The sequence below is a fragment of the Homalodisca vitripennis genome, chromosome 2, assembly GCF_021130785.1.
Source record: "Homalodisca vitripennis isolate AUS2020 chromosome 2, UT_GWSS_2.1, whole genome shotgun sequence".
In the NCBI taxonomy this organism is placed as follows: Eukaryota; Metazoa; Arthropoda; class Insecta; order Hemiptera; family Cicadellidae; genus Homalodisca; species Homalodisca vitripennis.
In genome coordinates this window covers 235,397,852-235,422,591 of record NC_060208.1, presented here as the reverse complement: position 1 = coordinate 235,422,591, position 24,740 = coordinate 235,397,852, and the positions used below count along the sequence as shown (strand labels likewise).

General features: G+C 35.1%; 1 protein-coding gene across 1 annotated transcript in view; it reads right to left on the bottom strand.

The window, feature by feature from the left end:
• Window positions 1–24,740, bottom strand: part of LOC124355514 (high affinity cAMP-specific and IBMX-insensitive 3',5'-cyclic phosphodiesterase 8) — a 586,103-nt gene that overhangs the window by 95,944 nt on the left and 465,419 nt on the right. Inside the window, exon 9 of the mRNA XM_046806676.1 lies at window positions 6,963–7,022. Coding sequence (XP_046662632.1) covers window positions 6,963–7,022 — 60 coding nt within the window. The remainder of the gene's footprint in view (window positions 1–6,962; window positions 7,023–24,740) is intronic.

Here is a 24,740-nt window from a genome sequence, read left to right as displayed (position 1 = left end):
CATGTGTCGGCGGCGGGCGGGGACAACTACTACTGATTATAATCAAACAAACGGTTGTTGTCCTAGCAAACAAGCCTCTATACAAGATCAACATTTGCTCCTAGCAAACAAGTGCTGCTCGAATTGATCGAGACGTTCGGGAGGTCTAAGTCCGATATTAGGTGAACCAGTGGCAAAAATTATTCTTTATCAATAAACTTTTCATTCTTTGAAATTTTAGCTTTAAACAGACCAAATAAACAAATTAGAATGTATTTTATTATGGACCCGACATGATGTTCTTCTTCAGGTATGTACGCAATCGTGTCATTGCTTGTGTTTATACGTCTGAACGATTAACCTTGTTTGAAAGGCCCTACAAAGGGTCCTACAATCTTGAAACGTTATACATAAATTCCTCTTGGTCCAAAGGAAGAACTCTATTGATATTGGTGACAAAAGGTAAAAGGCCAGCAAGTTCCAACTTGAAACTATATACACAAATTCCTCTTGGTCCAAAGGAAGAACTCTATTGATATTGGTGAGAAAAGGTAAAAGGCCAGCAAGTTCCAACTTGAAACGTTATACATAAATTCCTCTTGGTCCAAAGGAAGAACTCTATTGATATTGGTGACAAAAGGTAAAAGGCCAGCAAATTCCAACTTGAAACTATATACACAAATTCCTCTTGGTCCAAAGGAAGAACTCTATTGATATTGGTGACAGAAGGTAAAAGACCAGCAAGTTCCAACTTGAAACGTTATACATAAATTCCTCTTGGTCCAAAGGAAGAACTCTATTGATATTGGTGACAGAAGGTAAAAGGCCAGCAAGTTCCAACTTGAAACTACATAAATTCCTCTTGGTCCAAAGGAAGAACTCTATTGATATTGGTGACAAAAGGTAAAAGGCCAGCAAATTCCAACATGGAACTATGTACACAAATTCCTCTTGGTCCAAAGGAAGAACTCTATTGATATTGGTGACAAAAGGTAAAAGGCCAGCAAGTTCCAACTTGAAACTTTATACATAAATTCCTCTTGGTCCAAAGGAAGAACTCTATTGATATTGGTGACAAAAGGTAAAAGGCCAGCAAGTTCCAACTTGTAACGTTATACATAAATTCCTCTTTGTCCAAAGGAAGAACTCTATTGGTATTGGTGACAAAAGGTAAAAGGCCAGCTAGTCCCAACCTGAAACTTCATACATAAATTCCTCTTGGTCCAAAGGAAGAACTCTATTGATATTGGTGACAAAAGGTAAAAGGCCAGCAAGATACAACTTGAAACTTTATACATAAAGTCCTCTTGGTCCAAAGGAAGAACTCTATTGATATTGGTGACAAAAGGTAAAAGGCCAGCTAGTCCCAACCTGAAACTTCATACATAAATTCCTCTTGGTCCAAAGGAAGAACTCTATTGATATTGGTGACAAAAGGTAAAAGGCCAGCTAGTCCCAACCTGAAACTTCATACATAAATTCCTCTTGGTCCAAAGGAAGAACTCTATTGATATTGGTGACAAAAGGTAAAAGGCCAGCAAGATACAACTTGAAACTTTATACATAAAGTCCTCTTGGTCCAAAGGAAGAACTCTATTGATATTGGTGACAAAAGGTAAAAGGCCAGCAAGTTCCAACTTGTAACGTTATACATAAATTCCTCTTTGTCCAAAGGAAGAACTCTATTGGTATTGGTGACAAAAGGTAAAAGGCCAGCTAGTCCCAACCTGAAACTTCATACATAAATTCCTCTTGGTCCAAAGGAAGAACTCTATTGATATTGGTGACAAAAGGTAAAAGGCCAGCAAGATACAACTTGAAACTTTATACATAAAGTCCTCTTGGTCCAAAGGAAGAACTCTATTGATATTGGTGACAAAAGGTAAAAGGCCAGCAAGTTCCAATTTGAAACTTCATACATAAATTCCTTTTGGTCCAAAGGAAGAACTTTTGTGATATTGGCGAGAAAAGGTGAAAGGCCAGCAAGTTCCAACTTGAAACTTTATACATAAATTCCTCTTGGTCCAAAGGAAGAACTCTATTGATATTGGTGAAAAAAGGTTAAAGGCCAGCAAGGTACTACAAACTTGAAGCTTTATAGATAAATTCTTCTTGGTCTAAAGGAAGAATTCTAGTGACATTGGTGACAAAAGGTTAAAGCCCATCAAAGTTGTGAAAAGTGCAATGATGACTTGAAACTTTGTATAAAGAGTACCACGAATGAATGAATATACAGTATTCATTTTATTTATAAAAAAGAACGCTTTGAGCAGTACCGCAATTAGGACTTAGCTTTCCCCAGGCGAGGAGGTTATGAAATAAATCCAAATTTAAATAGATTAAATAGGCCAAATTCAAAGTGAAACATTTAACTGCTGTATTCGAATAAGTTGGATTGGTGTAATACTTATATTTGTAAATGTTTAAGACTTCTATGGAAGACGGTTATATTACCCTAGTCACGTCCCTGGTATTGAGATATCAATAATCAATTTTCACTTATCCGGAAACAAGTTACGATCAGTTCTGTTCGTTTTGTTCTGTTGGATCTTTCGATACACCGTTGTATCCGCTCATTAAGAAATCATCAAAATATATGTTACAAAGTATTTGGATGAACGAAAATGCTTAGATATTTGCATTTAAGTATTAAAGGTTCATTATTTAAACGCTCCACGAGAACGTTTTTATAGTGTGTTGTTTATGAGCTGGCGTTGTGGAAAACGTGCGCTCATATTTTCTTGTAATCCGCGCTAGGAATCTGGGCTTAAGGAACGACACACACGCTTTGCAGCTCCATAAACAAGTACTAAACACGTTTGTGTTGCCATTTACCAGCGCTACCGCATACACATTTTATTAATACTGAGCCTTTGTGTTTTAATGGTGCAACACATATTGTGGAATTATTACTAGACCCGAGGGCAATGCCCGCTTCACAGTCCACATTTGCTCACTTAATGTGACTCGCACATGACTCGACAGTTGGGTACATATTTCAATACTTTACTTTAATACCTCCTCCACCTGATGAAGAGGATAGATTCTGATTCTCGAAATGCTGTGATATACATTTTATAACTATAACGATGGCAAATATCTGAAATTTTGGTATCCTTTCTAACCTTCCATCACCAGTAAAAAACTTTAAAAAAATGTAAGTACTGTTGGAAAATTGTCATTTTGGAGTTAAATATGTACCTGAGAGGAATGTATATAGGTGATCAGTTAACAATTGGAAAATAATTTTTAATTTTTGAAGACAATTTTGGTCTCAGTCCTTTGAAACCAGGTCTCTAAACGCAGGAAAGAATGTTTTATAATTCTTCAGAGGCCTAAAGAAAGAGGCTGAAGATATGAATAAGGCTGAAGAATATGGATTTTTCAGCGCATGTGCATGAAATATTACTGGAGTGAGAAACATGTTTTTTACTTAGAAAAACTGAAATTTCCTTCAGAAAACAATTATTAAAGGCTGCCATTTTATTTAATCGTTTATCATTTAAATAGCAATTTTATGCAGGTAATATAATAATAATAATAAAAAATTATTGAATACAAACGCTAAAAATCAATTGCACCATCTTAAAGTAACCATATTGCCCATTTTTGGCACAAATGAAAAGAATTTAAAGTTGATAGGTTAAAACTTCTGTGAATAAATGGATACTGAAATATAAAGTTTTAAATATACTTCATTAATTAAAGCAGCGTACACTTAATGATTAACAGAATTTTTTGGAAACGTACAGATTAGGTAAAGCGGCAAATTTTAATTAACACTTGGTTTTACTAATTTTCTATTAGATTACTTACTAGTATTATATATTTAGCTATAGTTATATATGTTATGTATGTAATATTTAGACTATAAATAAATAAAATAAACTGAAATATCCTGTGATATAGTGTTTTAGAACCTTTATCACCATTGGGAAGTGAAATATTAAATCTAATTAAAATAATACAAGTCTAAAAATAAATATTAGATTTTTCATTAACTGAAATTTACTTTGTTTGCTGTTTATTTTAATTAGCAAAGAAAATCCCGTTTTTAGTATTTTAGCAAACTTTGACCTCAATGTACCTAATGCAAGATTTACTATTATTGGATGTTTTTATAAAAAAATGGATCATTATTTTGTTACGAAAGATTCTAAACAATAATTATTTTCTCGCATCCATCAGTGAATATATAACATTAGTTATCTGTCCCTAGTTTTTCCTTTGCGTTAATAGAAACCAATTACTCACTATAAAATATTGTAGTTTGGAGGGGAGGGGCAGGGAATCATCGGCCGGTTTAGCCTCCTGCTTGCTATTTAGCTTTAGCTAAGGTAGGTCACTGCTACCAATGAGATACGATAATGAATTATTAAATTTCAAATATACACTAATATGCGCATTTTAACTGACATTTAAAACAGATATTCAAATGTTTATTTTCAACTTGTTATACAATTTGTATAGGTTTAAAAATAATTTTAACAAACAATTTAAAAAAAAATACTAGTAAAGTTGTTTTGTAAAACACAAAGTTTAAAATATACGTCGCACTTTAAGAGTCAAAATAAAAATAAGATATAATTTTTTATTTCTGTGGTAAATGTTTATTTAGTAAGACATAATAATTTTTTATAAAACACGTTTAAACATGAAAAAACAAACCTCTAATTAAGTGTAGAATAAATATTGATAGCACCTTAGATTTGAAACCATGTTTTATCTGAAAAATGATCAAATCCCATTAACGCTTAAAAACTCGTATATTTGTAAATTTAATCGCGAAAAACGTGAGATGAGTCACTTAATTTGTATTGTGTATTGTGTAGCGAGTTAATCTGGCGTGCCCTACGTATGTATTGAGCGTGTGCGATGAGAGTCGGCCTAATCAAATTTCCAATAACACCAGACTATCTTAGTACTTCGGTGCGAATGCGTGATATGTTAGCATTGTACGTAGTAGGCCTGGTACCTTTCCTGGTCATTGGAATACAAAATTATGATCTTTTATTAATGTGAGATGGCGTCACATAGGAAATCCGCACTAGTCTATCACAAGAACGTTAAACTCACATGAGACATTGAGATTATTCAATGATAAAAATCCATTGATTTCCAGGTGACCTACGTTTTCCCTTTGTTCCAAGAACCAAATCATAGAAATTGTCAACCGCTCACATCGGTATATACGAGTGTTCATTAAGTAAATTAGTAAATTGCGTATTACAGTATTGTTTGTCATTTCTGATCTCTTATTATCCAAATCTCAAAACTCTAGGTCTCCGCAAAGTTAGTTTAAAATTGATATTTTACTTAACACGCAGAAAGGAAAGTGAGTTTTAGAATATTTTAAACTACCATGCATAAGGAGCAGAAGGAACCATACTGATTTTAATCAACAATCCCAGTCAAAAGACCTAGTAAAAGCCCTTAAACGTTACGTTTAACTTGCTATGAAAATGGTACTAAATTTTAAAGGTTTGTCTGAAACCAAACTGTCCAATAAAGTAATTTCTTGACGTGTTTATAAGTTACTGGAATATTTCATATGATTATGCTTTACAATATACTCTGTTTAATAATTTTTTTTAGTATTTTTCTCGTCAAAAACATTTTTACCCATAAGATTAATATAAATAAAGTAAGGCATGCTAGGCATAAACTGAAACCCCAGGTGTGCCATTTTCAAGGCCACTGAAGAGGTAGAAGAAGTAGAGTTTCACTATCAGTTTTAACCATCAAAGTCATCAAAGATTTTCGTTTATCAGCAACTGGCTGAAGGAACTGTGTTAAACGCTTAGCTAACTAGTGTAAAAGTTCCCTTGAACGGTTATAAATGCTTTTGACGTGGTTAGTATATACTAAAAGGGACTGTGACACAAATCTTGAATAATTACAATAATCAGATTCATGTAAAATTATCCATAAATTTGAAGAGAAATGAAAAGGAAAAGTGGAAGAGGAATAAACAAGAGAGGAATATTGTAGAACTCTTCCGAAAGGAAAGAAAGAGAGAGGAAGAGAAGTGAGTTAGAGGGGAGTAGAAAAGAGAGATTACATAAAAACCACATAAGACATATACAACTATTTGGAATTAAGGGCTGTCCACTTGCTGGAGATAAATGTATAATAATCTCAGTTTTTAAGACATGTTTCAACAATGAGATCTGTGTATATAGAAAATTTTGATTATTGTGAAAGATTGAAACACATTATATTTATGGCTCTTGGTGATTTATTTAATTTTTAAATATGCTGCCCTACACCAAAAAATTAGGTTGTTTAGGTATTAGATATTAAAATTATTATGAATTGATCATATTTACTTTCGTATTATTTCATACTTCACACAGCATATAATGTTATAATTAATACTAATTTTCTATTATCATCAAGGTTCTAGTTTAAATCGCGTCGACAAATTTCGATCACAATTCAAATCGTGAAAAATATCGCCCTCGCTGTTGAAAAGTCATATCCAGTGAACAAGGGCTAGACCAAAACTAACATTATTTAGGAATAAAGCTAGGAACAAATATTATCCTCATAAACGTGAAGATGGAGAGTGATATTTATGCACGAACAAATATTGAGTGCTATTTGTTTGCACTTCTACGGGTGACTTCACAACTGCGTTATATACTTCTCCATACTCTCATGAGAGTGTTCTCACCTGTTTCATTGCAAAACTCATGACCTAAAATAATTAATTGTTCTTTTACGAAACAATTAAATATCTCATAATATTAAATGTGAATGAAATTATTACTTGAAAATGTTATTTATTTAGATATAAATAAAAATATACCAGGAAATTATAAATTTCAGGAATTCATAGATGTTCAGAATCTTATTTATTTAAAGTGTCAAGTAAAATTAAGTAGATTTAAATAAATAAAGAAAGCTGATATCAATTGAAATTTCGTACAGAGTGTTCTGTAAATTCTTATGTCTATGGATCAAAAATTGAAAACTATTACCTTTTTTTACAAACGCCTACAAAAATAATATGATGGGTCCTCTTGACGGCGCGTAGCGACCTGAAACACAAATTAACTATATTATATATAAATACAACACAATTATCTAACAGTATAGCACAAAGAAATTAATTTTAAATTTAATTCATCTAAGTGTAGTTTTCGCTTTAATAAAAGAAATTCAACATACATGAAAATAGTGCCAACAATGAGTTTTATAAAATAATGGGAATTTTATTACTAATTGAATTATATGTAAAATCTTTTACCTTACTGACTGTTCTCGAAGGTATTATTAAAACACGATTTCAATGTACGGTGACAAAACTTCCTATTTCTCAAAGAATAACTAAATAACCCATAATTTGTTTATTAAAAGAATTTTCCACTAGTGAATAACACTTTCCAGAAAAATATAGCTAATTAGTAATTACTGCACAGACATTAATTAGTTGTTTACGTAAATATTATATCACGCCACGATGAACACGAACACAGTCACTAAACATCGTGGCGCACTTACTGCAATCTCTTATGACGTCATTACCGTGAACACGGTCATTTCTAAAATATTAGAACGAAACAAATACGTTATAGCACAAATATCTTTAATACATAGTTGGTAACTTGATAGACCCATAAAATATTTTGTATTATGGTGGTGGCATTTAAAAACAGTATTGACAACATTCAGGTAACGTGGAACATAAAATAATTATTTTTAATTACAATCTTATAAAACATAAAGTAACGGTAAAACATCGATAGTTCGATAATTTAAAGCCCAAGGAACCAATAACAAGTTCCATATTTTAATGTAGAATAATGCAGACTGTATTATTATTATTGTATAGAAAAACCAAGGGATCGGGAAAAAAGTTCAATCTATCAAAGATTTTGAACTAACCAAATTTTATTTTAGTTCATTATTTTAATTATCAATAACTAATATTTTTAAAGATCACATATGGTCACAGCATCCGCTATCAGTTTCGAATTCATATTTTGTGGTTCCTATGCCGCGGCACAGTCAGGCTGTCACAGGTATTGTGTGTATGTGTAACCACGAATTTTGTGGCTCCTAAGCTAAGGCCTAATTAGGCTGTTATAGCTACCATTTGTATACTGTATGACGGCGTGTCACTAATTTTGTGGCTCCTATGCCGCGGCCCAGTCAGGCTGTCACAGGTACTGTGTGTATGTCAGCTTCACGAATTTTGTGGCTCCTATGCTAAGGCCTAGTTAGGCTGTTATAGCTACCATTTGTATACTGTATGACGGCGTGTCACTAATTTTGTGGTTCCTATGCCGCGGCACAGTCAGGCTGTCACAGGTATTGTGTGTATGTGTAACCACGAATTTTGTGGCTCCTATGCAAGGCCTAATTAGGCTGTTATAGCTACCATTTGTATACTGTATGACGGCGTGTCACTAATTTTGTGGCTCCTATGCCGCGGCCCAGTCAGGCTGTCACAGGTACTGTGTGTATGTCAGCTTCACGAATTTTGTGTCTCCTATGCTAAGGCCTAGTTAGGCTGTTATAGCTACCATTTGTATACTGTATGACGGCGTGTCACTAATTTTGTGGTTCCTATGCCGCGGCACAGTCAGGCTGTCACAGGTATTGTGTGTATGTGTAACCACGAATTTTGTGGCTCCTATGCAAGGCCTAATTAGGCTGTTATAGCTACCATTTGTATACTGTATGACGGCGTGTCACTAATTTTGTGGCTCCTATGCCGCGGCCCAGTCAGGCTGTCACAGGTACTGTGTGTATGTCAGCTTCACGAATTTTGTGGCTCCTATGCTAAGGCCTAGTTAGGCTGTCACAGCTACTGTTGAGTTTACGCCCTGAGTTAAGCAATTAAGACAGGGAAATCAACAACATGAGTTAAAAGCTTCGGTTTATCGGTGTGAAATTCGAAGTTCTAGATCGTCTTCCGTAAGTAAAGTTACATTATAAACGTTAGCTTTTGACCGTAACTAATAGGGAATTGCCGAGACCACATAATCCGTTCCTAGAAACATCGGAACAGGAAGTCCCGTAACGAGACGAGTAGGAACGGTGACATATCAGCTAGTCCACTTTCACGTGAGATAGCCTGGGAGATGCAGTAAATATATCTTTTTGCAGCCGCATCTATTGCTGAACCTAAGAACGTGATATGTAACTGATGAAGTAATACAGGAAGTCCCGTAACGAGACGAGTAAGAACGGTGACATATCAGCTAGTCCACTTTCACGTGAGATAGCCTGGGAGATGCAGTAAATATATCTTTTTGAGCCGCATCTATTGCTGAACCTAAGAACGTGATATGTAACTGATGAAGTAATACAGGAAGTACCGTAACGAGACGAGTAGGAACGGTGACATATCAGCTAGTCCACTTTCACGTGAGATAGCCTGGGAGGTGCAGGAAATATATCTTTTTGCAGCCGCATCTATTGCTGAACCTAAGAACGTGATATGTAACTGATGAAGTAATACAGGAAGTCCCGTAACGAGACGAGTAGGAACGGTGACATATCAGCTAGTCCACTTTCACGTGAGATAGCCTGGGAGGTGCAGGAAATATATCTTTCTGCAGCCGCATCTATTGCTGAACGTAAGAACGTGATATGTAATTGATGAAGTCATCTCAACTTTCCCTGCGTCCTTTACCAGTCACAAAGTTGTGATAAAATGGAAAATGGGCATGGTACAGAACTTTTGAACATTATTGGATGTCATGGATACTCGCCACCACGTTGAAGGTGGGTTAGTTGATATATCAAGTTATAAGTAAAATGTGTCACCTACATTCTCTGGACCAGACTCAACGAGGCAGAGTAACGGCATTTCCCTATAGATAAATAAATAAAAATGCCTTTCTGGTTTTCAAAATAACTCTAGTCAAGCAAGCTACGTTAGTAATATAATTATTACAGCTAAATGTTTCTTAAAAATACACTACGTCAATTAACTACTCAAATGTTTCTAACAACAGATTCAGTTGATAAAAAAACAACACATATTCCCGCTAAACTACTGCTTTAGTCTATTTTTATAATTAGACGAAGCCAGTGACCTAAAGTCAAAGGTGAGGGTGCTGTTCCATGCCAGTCCGAAATAACCAACGACCCTCCTCCTCAGCTCAAGGCGAACTGCTGGAAAGTGGAGTCTTTTGCTTTGACGGGTCTCATGTAAGGTGTTGGAACAAGAGCCTCTCATACTGGTCCAACGGCTTCCCAAGTGTCAGGGTCTTATGAACCATGCAGCATGTCAGTGTTCTAAACACAGCCACGATAGGCATCAGATTGGCTGCTGTACGATGGGCGGATACACTGTCTCGCTTAATTAAATTATAATCAAAACAAAATGCAGTGTTTTGCATTTTTGTATACGCTTAGAGTCCTCTTTTAAAATGCTATGCCCCCTGGGTAGAACACCGGAATAAGAGTGTTGATAAGCTGCAACTTGGCAGTCTGAGGTAGCAAGGATCTGAACCGGTACAGCCCCCTTCACCTCCCCAGAGCGAGCTGGCAGACAGAAGTCACGTGATCTGTGATTGAAAGATCGCTGTCGGGCAACACTCCCAAGAGTTTTCACTGACTCCATTACTTCCATTACAGGCTCTCGCCATCAAGCATTACTTACTCAGAGTTCTCCCTTACAAGTTGCAGCACACGAGGTGCTACTACATGGAGCACTGAACACTTTCTAATATTCAGCTTGAGGCTATGTTTGACAGACCACAATTTTACACTATTAGGGTCCGAGTTAGCCTCCAAAATAGCAACATCCACTAAATTGGGCTCATAAGAAAGATTAAATTTCAAATCATCTTCATACACATGGGTGGCACAATGAGTGACACAGCCATCTATGTATGATGTATAGAGCGTGAACAGGACTGGCCCCAAACAACTGCCCTGAGGTACACCTCAAGTTTTCAGCTCCGGGGAAGACAGCCCAGCACCCACTCCAGTCACCTGTAGTCTGTCTACCAGGTAAGAATATAACCAGCAGATTGCTGTCACTCGAAACCCAAGCCCCTTAAACCTCCCTGAGGCCATGCTGATGCTCATTAAGATAAACCCTATCTTGATTTATACGTGATTTATCAGAAGTTTTATGGTAACGATTTATAGTTTACGTTTTCTAGATTCAAGTCTCCAAATATACCTTTTATATATTGCCATCAATTTATGGTTTTTTTACAGTTTCTGAGATAAATGACATTATAGGTGATATAATTTCTCTGTTTCCCTCATATAAAAAAATATATAAAGTTGAGATGTAAAAAACACACGAATTTCATTCAGTTCCTTCATTTCTGACAAATTTGATATTTTTAGCCAGTTACAAAAGCTAAGTATACCTAATTTTGGCACTTCATTCTCCTTCCCTTATATGGTGAATTTTAAAATTGAATACTGTAATGCATATTTTACCACGTTGTGAGTGCATTTAAAAAAATATTAATATTTATTTGATCTAAATGTTTTATGGATACTTGAAAAATGTATATTTTCAGCAATTAAACTTGATTTCGAATGTTTCTTAGGGAAAAGTCTCAAAGATCTCAATCTAATCTTATCAATGTAAGGGACATTCAAATTTCAAAGTATCGTAATATAAAATATTTTTTTAAATAAAATGAAACTATTGTTTGAAATTCGTCACATATGCCAGTGTATCAGTGAGCAAATAATGGTGTTTTTAATATTTTTAGTACAACGCACAACCAAACCTTACTCGTCGGTATAATAGAATATATTTAATTCTGTTATAGCTATAATACTTTTTATGTCAAACACAGTCCCATTAAAAGTCCCCGCCTCTTTAATAAAAGCATTTTTCATTCATTCATTCACAGTCTTCCAAGTGTGTCAAAAAATGTGTAACACAATTAAATTTGCAAATTTCGATTAAGTTGTAGGAAAACGTGGATAAATTGTGAATTTTCTCATTTATGTCAGTAAAACTTCATTTATTCCGTTCATATAAGTCTCTCACCAATCCCACTGTGATTGACTGCTTTAAAATCCCGATAAGATCACACAGATTCAATTAAATCTGTCAGTATTGCAATCAATCTTCAATATGGATAGAACGACAAGAAAAACCTTTGCTTGCTTCGCTCACCATTGGATTTTTCTGGGTTTTTGTATTATCAGTAGTGCAAAGAATAAAACTCATAATTTTATAACAAATTTAATAATTTTCTGTGAATATAGCGTGTAGAGAAAGTTGAAAAATTAACTGTCTAAGGAACATTAGATGTTATGAAAAATGAAACCATTTAAAATGTATTGCATCTGACATCTTGTTAACAGGAAACTTGATCGTTGATATAACAAAAAAAAGTAATTTTATGTTGTGTAATAGTAAGAGTAATTTTACTGCTATTTTCTTGTTATGCGTAAAATATAACAGTTGTTTGTTAATATAGCTTTTAGAGAAAGTTAAATAACGAAAATTCTGAGAGAATATTGGATAATATGAAAATGAAACCATTTAAAATGTATTGCATCTGACATCTCATTATGCTACCACTTGAGCCTTCGTTTAATATCAAAGAAATTCACGAGGTAATTTAAACCTGTAATTTTTTCACTTTTTTAGTATGAAATTATACATTTCAGCATCATTATCCATTTGGGGGGGGGGGGGTTTCTACGCCCATGGAATTTTCAGTTGAGCATATGTTTTTACAGGCAAACCCACAAATATTTATTGTTCACGTCGAGAATCGAACCCGATACGCTATTAATAAACTGTTAAAACCGTGAATAATTCAGCTGTAACTGGATTCTTGAATAAAGTTTTAATTTGGACTAAAAAAAGAAAAAAGGGTATTTTAAATCCAAATCCGGCAGCATAGTTCACTTATGGAATGCCAGTCTTTAAAGCAAATAAAACATTCAAATTCGCTTTTTGATGTGTTATAGAAAACTGACAGCCAATGGATTAAAATTTATACCGGATTCTGTTTTAGTCAATCTAACTGAGTAAAACACAATCACTCCAGATTCTCCATTTTTGTGTAACTGTGTAAATATTACGTTAAAGGTCTGACAAGTTCCATCTTGACTAAGCGTACCAACTCAAATGTTACGTATTTCTGTCTTAACTCGATGTAAATTTTAACCAACGGAGTGGAAAGATGTACTGTCGCATTTCAAGTAAACAGAGAGTAAAAACTCGACAAGTTTATTGACATAGTAAAGAGACCATGGGAAAGTACCAACGTGATCCTTTAACAGATTACTAGGTACAACGATATTGTCACTTGTCAGACACTATTAAGGCAAGATATATGCATACAGAACAGACACAGCGTAAGAGGCTTCTCGTTCAATGTAGCACATAGCAGATTTCATAGTTTCTCACTCTTCTTGTCCCATATGACATGATACCTGTTTCATGACATGTTGTAACAACTCAAGGAAGCCGGAGTTAACATCATACTTCGCAAGGTATCGTTCCCCTGATAGGGTACTATTGCACATCTACTTGTTCTCTGTGGATTTATTAGCAGTTGCACATTCAGATGGGACGAAAAAACCACATTTTTAATTTAAATGTGGTAATGGCACGGAAAACGTGCGAATTATACGATAAAATAATAAATTAAAAACAATGGTAAACATTGATTCTTTTTCTTAAGTTTGTTTTCGTCGATGGAAGGATTGTGACATTTGTCATCGTCATAAACACAATCAGCAACTACGTTTCGATATCTGCAATCTTATTTCTTTTAAACTAATGCATTACTCCAATCTAGGTAAGGTAACAAAAACATACCGGAATGCTGTGACGTAAGTAAGGAACCACAACCACCATGTTGTGTTTCTATTCCATGCACACTAACTCTAAAACACGCCCTTAATAAAAACTAAACACTAATTATTAAAACTGAACTACAGAATATATAAAACTGACCAGATGCCAATGGTAAATGGCGATCGTCACGGCAGAAACAAGATGACGGCAAAAAGGAGGGACGGCAGTAGGTCTTTTTTATTATTAGTTTATTCTAGATGGACTTCTCAAAACCATACTGTGACTCCACATGGGTCATTACAAAACTTTAATCTGTTTGATACTTTAGTTTTTAATGTTGATAGTTGGCTAATCGGTTTGTTTGCCAATTTAATGTATGAAGACTCAATTAATTTACTTTTGAAAAATTAGGGTCCCGATGTAATATGTTAGCTTCATCCCAATTCATACGATGGTCATCAGACTAACAATGATGCGCAATTTTTTATTGTTCTGTTGGCCCTTTTCTAGTGTTTTCTTTGTTTTGGAAATGTCGAATTTTTACACATTTTTGGTATTTTATATATAACTAGTATTTAAATGAAGCATCCGTAGTATTTTTTTCACACGAACTGATATAACAAGGTCGAAAAATAATCAAGTTCAGCCAACACTTCCCAGTCACGCAACGGTTAGAAACTTCGTGCACCTCGTTTGGCAGCAAGCCAGACAACGTCACTCGCCTAGCTGGGGCGAACGATTTTGACGCTCATCTCCACTCTCAGATTGTACATAAGTGAAAAACACCCTCACGTGACCTTCACAAACTAGTTTTATTTCTATTGAAATCATACATGCCAATGTGGTTTACTATATAAAGAAGTAAACACTTTACAGACGATCCGAAACTTGTTTACCAAGAAGTACAATCTACCAGGCATATGACAAAACCTTTGCTTCAAGTTATCGACTCTGTAATAGAACGAAATAGTTTATCGCCCACCCATAATATTTACTGTTAGCTATGACTCAAGATGACAAGACACAGAAGAGAACTCGGACTTCGAAGAATTCTGGAGGCAAGGCAGATAGATACAAGAAGGAAAAAGTCAGAACATCCACGTCATCAAAAATCAAAATAATGCATACGAATACACGGAAATGATTAACTTGATGGACTACGAATTACCTTCTCCCCCATTGATTGCAGAAATCAGTGACGACGAGATAATATCGCACATCGACAGTGACTCAACCCATGAATGGAACATTACTTTCAAGCAACCACTCCACACGCACACGCACGCTGCTGAGCGCTGTGAAAACTCGTCTCGGAAGTAATTTATTTTTTAAGTGAATGTAATCTAGGGCTAATTTAATTAAGTAAAGGTAATAATTATAATCAACATAAAGACTAATGTTCTTCCAGGATTAAATTACAATACGGCTTTGTTAGCTAGAAAAGATCTAATCAATTTATTTTTAACCCTTCTCGTATGGACTAGTAGTGAATTGGAATAAGAATTAACCGTGCCATAATTTAATGTAGAATCCAATGGGTTTTAAATGCTGCTATTAAATGATGCAGTAATTTAATAAATTTTTCGTAGAATTCATTAATAAACAAACTAGTAGTTCGAAGAGTTACTCACATCAGTATTTTAACATATATTTTATTCTTTTGGCAACGATTGCTTCTAATAGCAAACTATGAATTGATTTTGTAAATTTTGACAGTTTTTAAGCTGAAGTAACCTAACCATTAATTCCATAACCAAAGAAAGTCTTGCAGAAGCAGGGATAGATCCAGAGAGGGCGATATTTCGGATATTTATAATAATAATATGAGTAAAATGATCGAAAAATTACAAAAGAAATCGTTGTATAACAATACTATATTAGAGAAGCGCTTCGTTATGTTCCTTATCATATAATGTTGTACGTTATTGTGGTTTATATACCCGTTTTAATCTCACGTAACAGAGTTTTAAATAACGTCAACTTTTGTTAGTTCAGATCAGCTGTTTATATAACGGTTTGTTTACGTTACAATACAATATAGCAGTAGAAAACTGATATTCTACTTTAAAAGCATGTGAAAAACATAGACATACATGACGAGAAACGTAAGTTTTTTTCTCCCATGCAAAACATACATCCATAGCTCGCAAAAAGAAATAGTTACTTTTAAAAGAATCGGCAAAAATGTAAAATTTTCAATTATTGGCAAATTTTAGGCCCTATGAGCGACCAGAAGACTTCAAATGATCTAAACCAAATTTTAACTCAATATTTTTAGGCCCTATTAAAGACAAAATATTACATTAAGAAAGTATTTTATTCAATAATTAAAAACATTATCACGAAAATGAAGATTTTTCATATTTAAGACTAAAGCCCGACCGGAAGATGTCAGCAGATTTGGATAATTTGTTTTGTGTACATAATTCCAAAAAATGAGTGCTTAGCCGATCGTATGCCACAAAGACCCATGAACGAGGGAGATATTTCTTCTAAAACGTTTCAACGGCAACTCAACGTATAGATTTGAAATGCGACATATCTGATGGTATGGGACAGGCTTATGTATATGCACTTTTAAAACCAATAACAAACAATAACATTCCTATTTTCACTTATTATTTATTTCATTCAATTGTGATTTGTTTCCATTTTATGAATTATTTTGTCGGAAGCCATGGAATAAAGAATTAAAAATATTATATATGTATTAAATTAGGTTTTTAAACATAGTTCAGCGTGATTGATTGAATAGCGGTTTAGAACATCCCAATTCCACGAAGGTTAAGTCTACAAGGGCAAGGGATCTAGTTAAGCAAACATATACTAACATCGTTCAAAGAGGCTGCAATCAAGTTTACAACGCTGATCGACTAAACCACCATGCACCGTCGTTTACCCAGGTAATATCATAACATTGCTCCATCTACGGAATCCACTTACTGTAATAGTATTATGTTTGCAGCTCAATTTAAAACATTTCTGGATCTATCTAGTCAGCAGTTTTAACACAGAAGCTTCTTATCACTAACCAACACTACAGTTATAAACTTTATTGCTTTAATAGTTTATTTCGTGAACACTGTATGTGTTACTTTATAGAATTACACGGATAGAAGTGACAGAGAAATACATTATAATTTTGAATACAGCACTATTATTTTGATAAATTTCACAAAACAGGGGAGTCTGACTCGTATCACAAATATTATGTGAATAAAATATATATAAATAGAATTATTTGAAACGTTCATTATTGTCTTAATTTAAAGGTAGATTTGGCCATTGTAACAAATTTATTTCAGTACAAATATTTATTAGAGCAATTATTTACTTTTATAATAGTTAGTGTAATGGTGCATACTTGAGTGATACTTGAGAAAAACATGGTGGACCTCCACCTGAAGGATTTTCTGTGTCAGCGTGTAATCAAATGAAGAGGCAAACCCAGCTGTTCAAATATAGACAAATTATAGCTCTTAGAATACGTTTGGAATACTCTTACTGGATTTTCAACAAACTGTCTTTAAATAGTGAGTATTATTTATACTCAGTTACTATTATTTATACTTATTATAACTCAGTTTTAGGATGGGTTAGTTAATTGGTCAAGTCTAAATAGAAAGACAAATTTTAATCACCCTTGTTTCCTTAAACTAAAATACCAAGGTGTCGTGGAGGTAAAGTATTATTAATCGCATTAGATTTGTAAAATGTACAAACAGTTTCAAAAGCCAACACACTTTAAATCATTGTATGACAAAAAACTGTTTGTTGGGTATTAGACCCAGCGGCCTCATTTCTGAGATGTGGGGCAAGTAATTTCCTCTTGTAATTAGGTTTTTATTTACTAAATAACAAAAACATCGTTATTAAAATGTTTAATAACGAGCAACTATGTTGCTATTAACCTAAGTAAATGACGGTTAATTAACTGCTAAGTAACCGGATTTGAGTGCTTTACCAAGTTAAAACATTATACAATATGTGTAAAACTCTGGTGCCAACAGTTTAGTTGGCAATATAACTATGAATAAAAGGCCCAAAGCTGCGCGTGCTGTTGGGTAATTAACTGCTAAGTAACCGGATTTGAGTGCTTTACCAAGTTAAAACATTATACAATATGTGTAAAACTCTGGTGCCAACAGTTTAGTTGGCAATAGAACTATGAATAAAAGGCCCTAAGCTGCGCGTGCTGTTGGGTAATTAACTGCTAAGTAACTGGATTTGAGTGCTTTACCAAGTTAAAACATTATACAATACGTGTAAAACTCTGGTGCCAACAGTTTAGTTGGCAATAGAACTATGAATAAAAGGCCCTAAGCTGAGCGTGCTGTTGGGTAATTTCAGATTGCTGGAAGCTGACTAAATCGAACGTGTAAAGCAGCAGATCTGATAGTATTCCATACAACGTAGCGACTACCTCTGAGCCATTCATGAACAGAAATTCCATGTTATGGGCTTTCAGTGTATATATTATTACAGCACCGTATTGAAATAGCCTCCCGGTGGTGTACTTCGACACTATTTTACGCAGATGAGAACCACTCTTTTTCGTTCCTTCTATTAAGAGGTCTTACTAACGATTCATTGTGTAAATGGAAATACTCTTCGACACTATTTTACGCACCGTATTAAGAGGTCTTACTAACGATTAATTGTGTAAATGGAAATACCCTCCCGGTGGTGTACTTCGACACTATTTTACGCAGATAAGAACCACTCTTTTTCGTTCCTTCTATTAAGAGGTCTTACTAACGATTAATTGTGTAAATGGAAATACCCTCCCGGTGGTGTACTTCGACACTATTTTACGCAGATAAGAACCACTCTTTTTCGTTCCTTATATTAAGAGGTCTTACTAACGATTCATTGTGTAAATGGAAATACCCTCCCGGTGGTGTACTTCGACACTATTTTACGCAGATAAGAACCACTCTTTTTCGTTCCTTATATAAGAGGTCTTACTAACGATTCATTGTGTAAATGGAAATACCCTCCCGGTGGTGTACTTCGACACTATTTTACGCAGATAAGAACCACTCTTTTTCGTTCCTTCTATTAAGAGGTCTTACTAACGATTCATTGTGTAAATGGAAATACCCTCCCGGTGGTGTACTTCGACACTATTTTACGCAGATGAGAACCACTCTTTTTCGTTCCTTCTATTAAGAGGTCTTACTAACGATTAATTGTGTAAATGGAAATACCCTCCCGGTGGTGTACTTCGACACTATTTTACGCAGATGAGAACCACTCTTTTTCGTTCCTTCTATTAAGAGGTCTTACTAACGATTCATTGTGTAAATGGAAATACCCTCCCGGTGGTGTACTTCGACACTATTTTACGCAGATGAGAACCACTCTTTTTCGTTCCTTCTATTAAGAGGTCTTACTAACGATTAATTGTGTAAATGGAAATACCCTCCCGGTGGTGTACTTCGACACTATTTTACGCAGATAAGAACCACTCTTTTTCGTTCCTTCTATTAAGAGGTCTTACTAACGATTAATTGTGTAAATGGAAATACCCTCCCGGTGGTGTACTTCGACACTATTTTACGCAGATAAGAACCACTCTTTTTCGTTCCTTCTATTAAGAGGTCTTACTAACGATTCATTGTGTAAATGGAAATACCCTCCCGGTGGTGTACTTCGACACTATTTTACGCAGATGAGAACCACTCTTTTTCGTTCCTTCTATTAAGAGGTCTTACTAACGATTCATTGTGTGTAAATGGAAATACCCTCCCGGTGGTGTACTTCGACACTATTTTACGCAGATAAGAACCACTCTTTTTCGTTCCTTCTATTAAGAGGTCTTACTAACGATTAATTGTGTAAATGGAAATACCCTCCCGGTGGTGTACTTCGACACTATTTTACGCAGATAAGAACCACTCTTTTTCGTTCCTTCTATTAAGAGGTCTTACTAACGATTCATTGTGTAAATGGAAATACCCTCCCGGTGGTGTACTTCGACACTATTTTACGCAGATAAGAACCACTCTTTTTCGTTCCTTCTATTAAGAGGTCTTACTAACGATTCATTGTGTAAATGGAAATACCCTCCCGGTGGTGTACTTCGACACTATTTTACGCAGATAAGAACCACTCTTTTTCGTTCCTTCTATTAAGAGGTCTTACTAACGATTCATTGTGTAAATGGAAATACCCTCCCGGTGGTGTACTTCGACACTATTTTACGCAGATAAGAACCACTCTTTTTCGTTCCTTCTATTAAGAGGTCTTACTAACGATTCATTGTGTAAATGGAAATACCCTCCCGGTGGTGTACTTCGACACTATTTTACGCAGATAAGAACCACTCTTTTTCGTTCCTTCTATTAAGAGGTCTTACTAACGATTCATTGTGTAAATGGAAATACCCTCCCGGTGGTGTACTTCGACACTATTTTACGCAGATAAGAACCACTCTTTTTCGTTCCTTCTATTAAGAGGTCTTACTAACGATTCATTGTGTAAATGGAAATACCCTCCCGGTGGTGTACTTCGACACTATTTTACGCAGATAAGAACCACTCTTTTTCGTTCCTTATATTAAGAGGTCTTACTAACGATTAATTGTGTAAATGGAAATACCCTCCCGGTGGTGTACTTCGACACTATTTTACGCAGATAAGAACCACTCTTTTTCGTTCCTTCTATTAAGAGGTCTTACTAACGATTAATTGTGTAAATGGAAATACCCTCCCGGTGGTGTACTTCGACACTATTTTACGCAGATAAGAACCACTCTTTTTCGTTCCTTCTATTAAGAGGTCTTACTAACGATTCATTGTGTAAATGGAAATACCCTCCCGGTGGTGTACTTCGACACTATTTTACGCAGATAAGAACCACTCTTTTTCGTTCCTTCTATTAAGAGGTCTTACTAACGATTCATTGTGTAAATGGAAATACCCTCCCGGTGGTGTACTTCGACACTATTTTACGCAGATAAGAACCACTCTTTTTCGTTCCTTCTATTAAGAGGTCTTACTAACGATTCATTGTGTAAATGGAAATACCCTCCCGGTGGTGTACTTCGACACTATTTTACGCAGATAAGAACCACTCTTTTTCGTTCCTTCTATTATTAGATTCATTGTGTCTTACTAACGTACTTACTAACGATTAATTGTGTAAATGGAAATAGCCTCCCGGTGGTGTACTTCGACACTATTTTACGCAGATAAGAACCACTCTTTTTCGTTCCTTCTATTAAGAGGTCTTACTAACGATTAATTGTGTAAATGGAAATACCCTCCGGTGGTGTACTTCGACACTATTTTACGCAGATAAGAACCACTCTTTTTCGTTCCTTCTATTAAGAGGTCTTACTAACGATTAATTGTGTAAATGGAAATACCCTCCCGGTGGTGTACTTCGACACTATTTTACGCAGATAAGAACCACTCTTTTTCGTTCCTTCTATTAAGAGGTCTTACTAACGATTAATTGTGTAAATGGAAATATACCCTCCCGGTGGTGTACTTCGACACTATTTTACGCAGATAAGAACCACTCTTTTTCGTTCCTTCTATTAAGAGGTCTTACTAACGATTAATTGTGTAAATGGAAATACCCTCCCGGTGGTGTACTTCGACACTATTTTACGCAGATAAGAACCACTCTTTTTCGTTCCTTCTATTAAGAGGTCTTACTAACGATTAATTGTGTAAATGGAAATACCCTCCCGGTGGTGTACTTCGACACTATTTTACGCAGATAAGAACCACTCTTTTTCGTTCCTTCTATTAAGAGGTCTTACTAACGATTAATTGTGTAAATGGAAATACCCTCCCGGTGGTGTACTTCGACACTATTTTACGCAGATAAGAACCACTCTTTTTCGTTCCTTCTATTAAGAGGTCTTACTAACGATTCATTGTGTAAATGGAAATACCCTCCCGGTGGTGTACTTCGACACTATTTTTACGCAGATAAGAACCACTCTTTTTCGTTCCTTCTATTAAGAGGTCTTACTAACGATTCATTGTGTAAATGGAAATACCCTCCCGGTGGTGTACTTCGACACTATTTTACGCAGATAAGAACCACTCTTTTTCGTTCCTTCTATTAAGAGGTCTTACTAACGATTAATTGTGTAAATGGAAATACCCTCCCGGTGGTGTACTTCGACACTATTTTACGCAGATAAGAACCACTCTTTTTCGTTCCTTATATTAAGAGGTCTTACTAACGATTAATTGTGTAAATGGAAATACCCTCCCGGTGGTGTACTTCGACACTATTTTACGCAGATAAGAACCACTCTTTTTTCGTTCCTTCTATTAAGAGGTCTTACTAACGATTAATTGTGTAAATGGAAATACCCTCCCGGTGGTGTACTTCGACACTATTTTACGCAGATAAGAAACCACTCTTTTTCGTTCCTTCTATTAAGAGGTCTTACTAACGATTCATTGTGTAAATGGAAATACCCTCCCGGTGGTGTACTTCGACACTATTTTACGCAGATAAGAACCACTCTTTTTCGTTCCTTCTATTAAGAGGTCTTACTAACGATTAATTGTGTAAATGGAAATACCCTCCCGGTGGTGTACTTCGACACTATTTTACGCAGATAAGAACCACTCTTTTTCGTTCCTTATATTAAGAGGTCTTACTAACGATTAATTGTGTAAATGGAAATACCCTCCCGGTGGTGTACTTCGACACTATTTTACGCAGATAAGAACCACTCTTTTTCGTTCCTTCTATTAAGAGGTCTTACTAACGATTCATTGTGTAAATGGAAATACCCTCCCGGTGGTGTACTTCGACACTATTTTACGCAGATAAGAACCACTCTTTTTCGTTCCTTCTATTAAGAGGTCTTACTAACGATTCATTGTGTAAATGGAAATACCCTCCCGGTGGTGTACTTCGACACTATTTTACGCAGATAAGAACCACTCTTTTTCGTTCCTTCTATTAAGAGGTCTTACTAACGATTCATTGTGTAAATGGAAATACCCTCCCGGTGGTGTACTTCGACACTATTTTACGCAGATAAGAACCACTCTTTTTCGTTCTTTTTATTAAGAGGTCTTACTAACGATTCATTGTTTAAATGGAAATATTTAAGGTTAATAAAGGCGGTTCTCGTACATTTTATTAATACAGTCGTAAGTTTTGAAATTTGAAAAATTACTTGTAGGAAAAGCATGTGAATACAGCCAAGTAAATAACAGTAATAACCAAATGGAAATGTAAAATCAAGAAAATTTTGTGAAAAAGTAGAGTCGCTTTGAAATATTTTTTGAAATTCTCAGTGTCCTTAACATCATTGGATATGCTTAAAGGCCCTTCTTGCTGGTATAAACATGGCGATGAACAGTTTAATTTTATTATCTTTTTTATTTGTGATCTAGACTTCTACGTCTGCTCATCATCGCAAATGTGGAGTGCTCTACGCATTCGGTTGCTATTTGTAGATCCACCAGAAATCCCACCAATCTCTGGAGTGCATTTTAAGAAAACTTTAACAGTAATTGCTAGTTAAAATCTTTAACAGGTACTACTAGAAAACTAGAAAGGAGTCATTGCAGAGTCCTTAAAGTAGTTTCCTATAAAACAGTTTTTCTGTCAATGTCATTTTCTACGGGCTTTGAAGAACTCTTAGTTAACTACAAATCAACGACAATATGTACTTTTCTTTGGAACTAATTTCCAATAATAATCCATTTTTAGTTTTTTGTAATAGTAAGTGTAGGAGCAATGGAGCAACAGTATGGAGCCCAATTAAGAATTTGCTTCCTTCTTGAGAAACAGTACTATGACGATTTTGCGAGGAATACGGGAATTATTCTAACATAGAATAATTTAAAGATGGTACAGAATTTTATCTGTCACTGAGAATATAAATACATTCAATACACATTTTAAAACTCTTTTCTACTCTACTTCTACTTTATTTAACCGTTGGTTCGTTATTTCACCGTGTGCGGTTCTATCATCTTAAGTATACTATTCAATAATTCAAGGAATGATGAAAAATATTACCTACGTTGATATATACTACAAATTATGCGGATGTAGAAAAATATCATAATATTAACGATCAAGTGTAGTGCGGTATTTACAAAAAAAATGAACTAACTTATCATTCGAAGAACGAGAAAGAACATTGAATGGTTCGGTTTAGTGTGAAAAAGAATGCCCAGTAATGTTTTTTCTTTGCATATGTTAACTAACTTATCATTCGAAGAAAGAGAAAAAGAACTGTCTGGTTTGGTTTGGTGTGACATAGAACGCCCAGTTTTCTCTTTATACTAGTTAACTAACTTACTATTCAAAGAAAGAGAAAAAGAACTGTCTGGTTTTGGTTTAGTGTGAAAAAAGAACGCGCGGTCATGTTTTATCTTTGTATAGCAGAGTGTTTATAGCAGCACTGCGGCAGAGTGGAACTATAATCCCCTTATCCAGTATTACGTAAATGTTTTTCTGGTTCAGTTATCGAGTTATACGGATTGTGTATACAATTAACTCTCATGTTAACAGAAGCTGAGTGTTGGTTGAAAGCAAATGATTTAAACTCACATAAACTGTTTATTAGGGTCACAAAATTAACTGTTATTGCTACAAAAACAATTTGATGGAAACCAATTTATTAAAACCGAAATCCAAACATGGCTACAAACTGGAACATCGATAAACGTGTAATACTCTTAGAGGGACACGCCGAACAGCGATAAGGAATCAACCTAAAATGCTATGCATCAGAAAATTAACTTTGGTTCCTAATGACCGCAATAACTGAATGGTACTACGGAGTACCTATGCAAACAACCACTAGACGGAATTGTTCAAATTTAAAAAATACGATTCGAATAATTCGAATAAAAAACGATTCCCTAAAAAACTTGCAGCTTTGACTCGGCCGAGTATGTACATTTTTGAAACAACAAGACCAGACGCAGGGTAAACTACCGAACTGGCTAACGCAGAACTGTGGTTTATGAAAGCCTGCCGTCGCAGGCGGTTGTTTATTTTATCAACT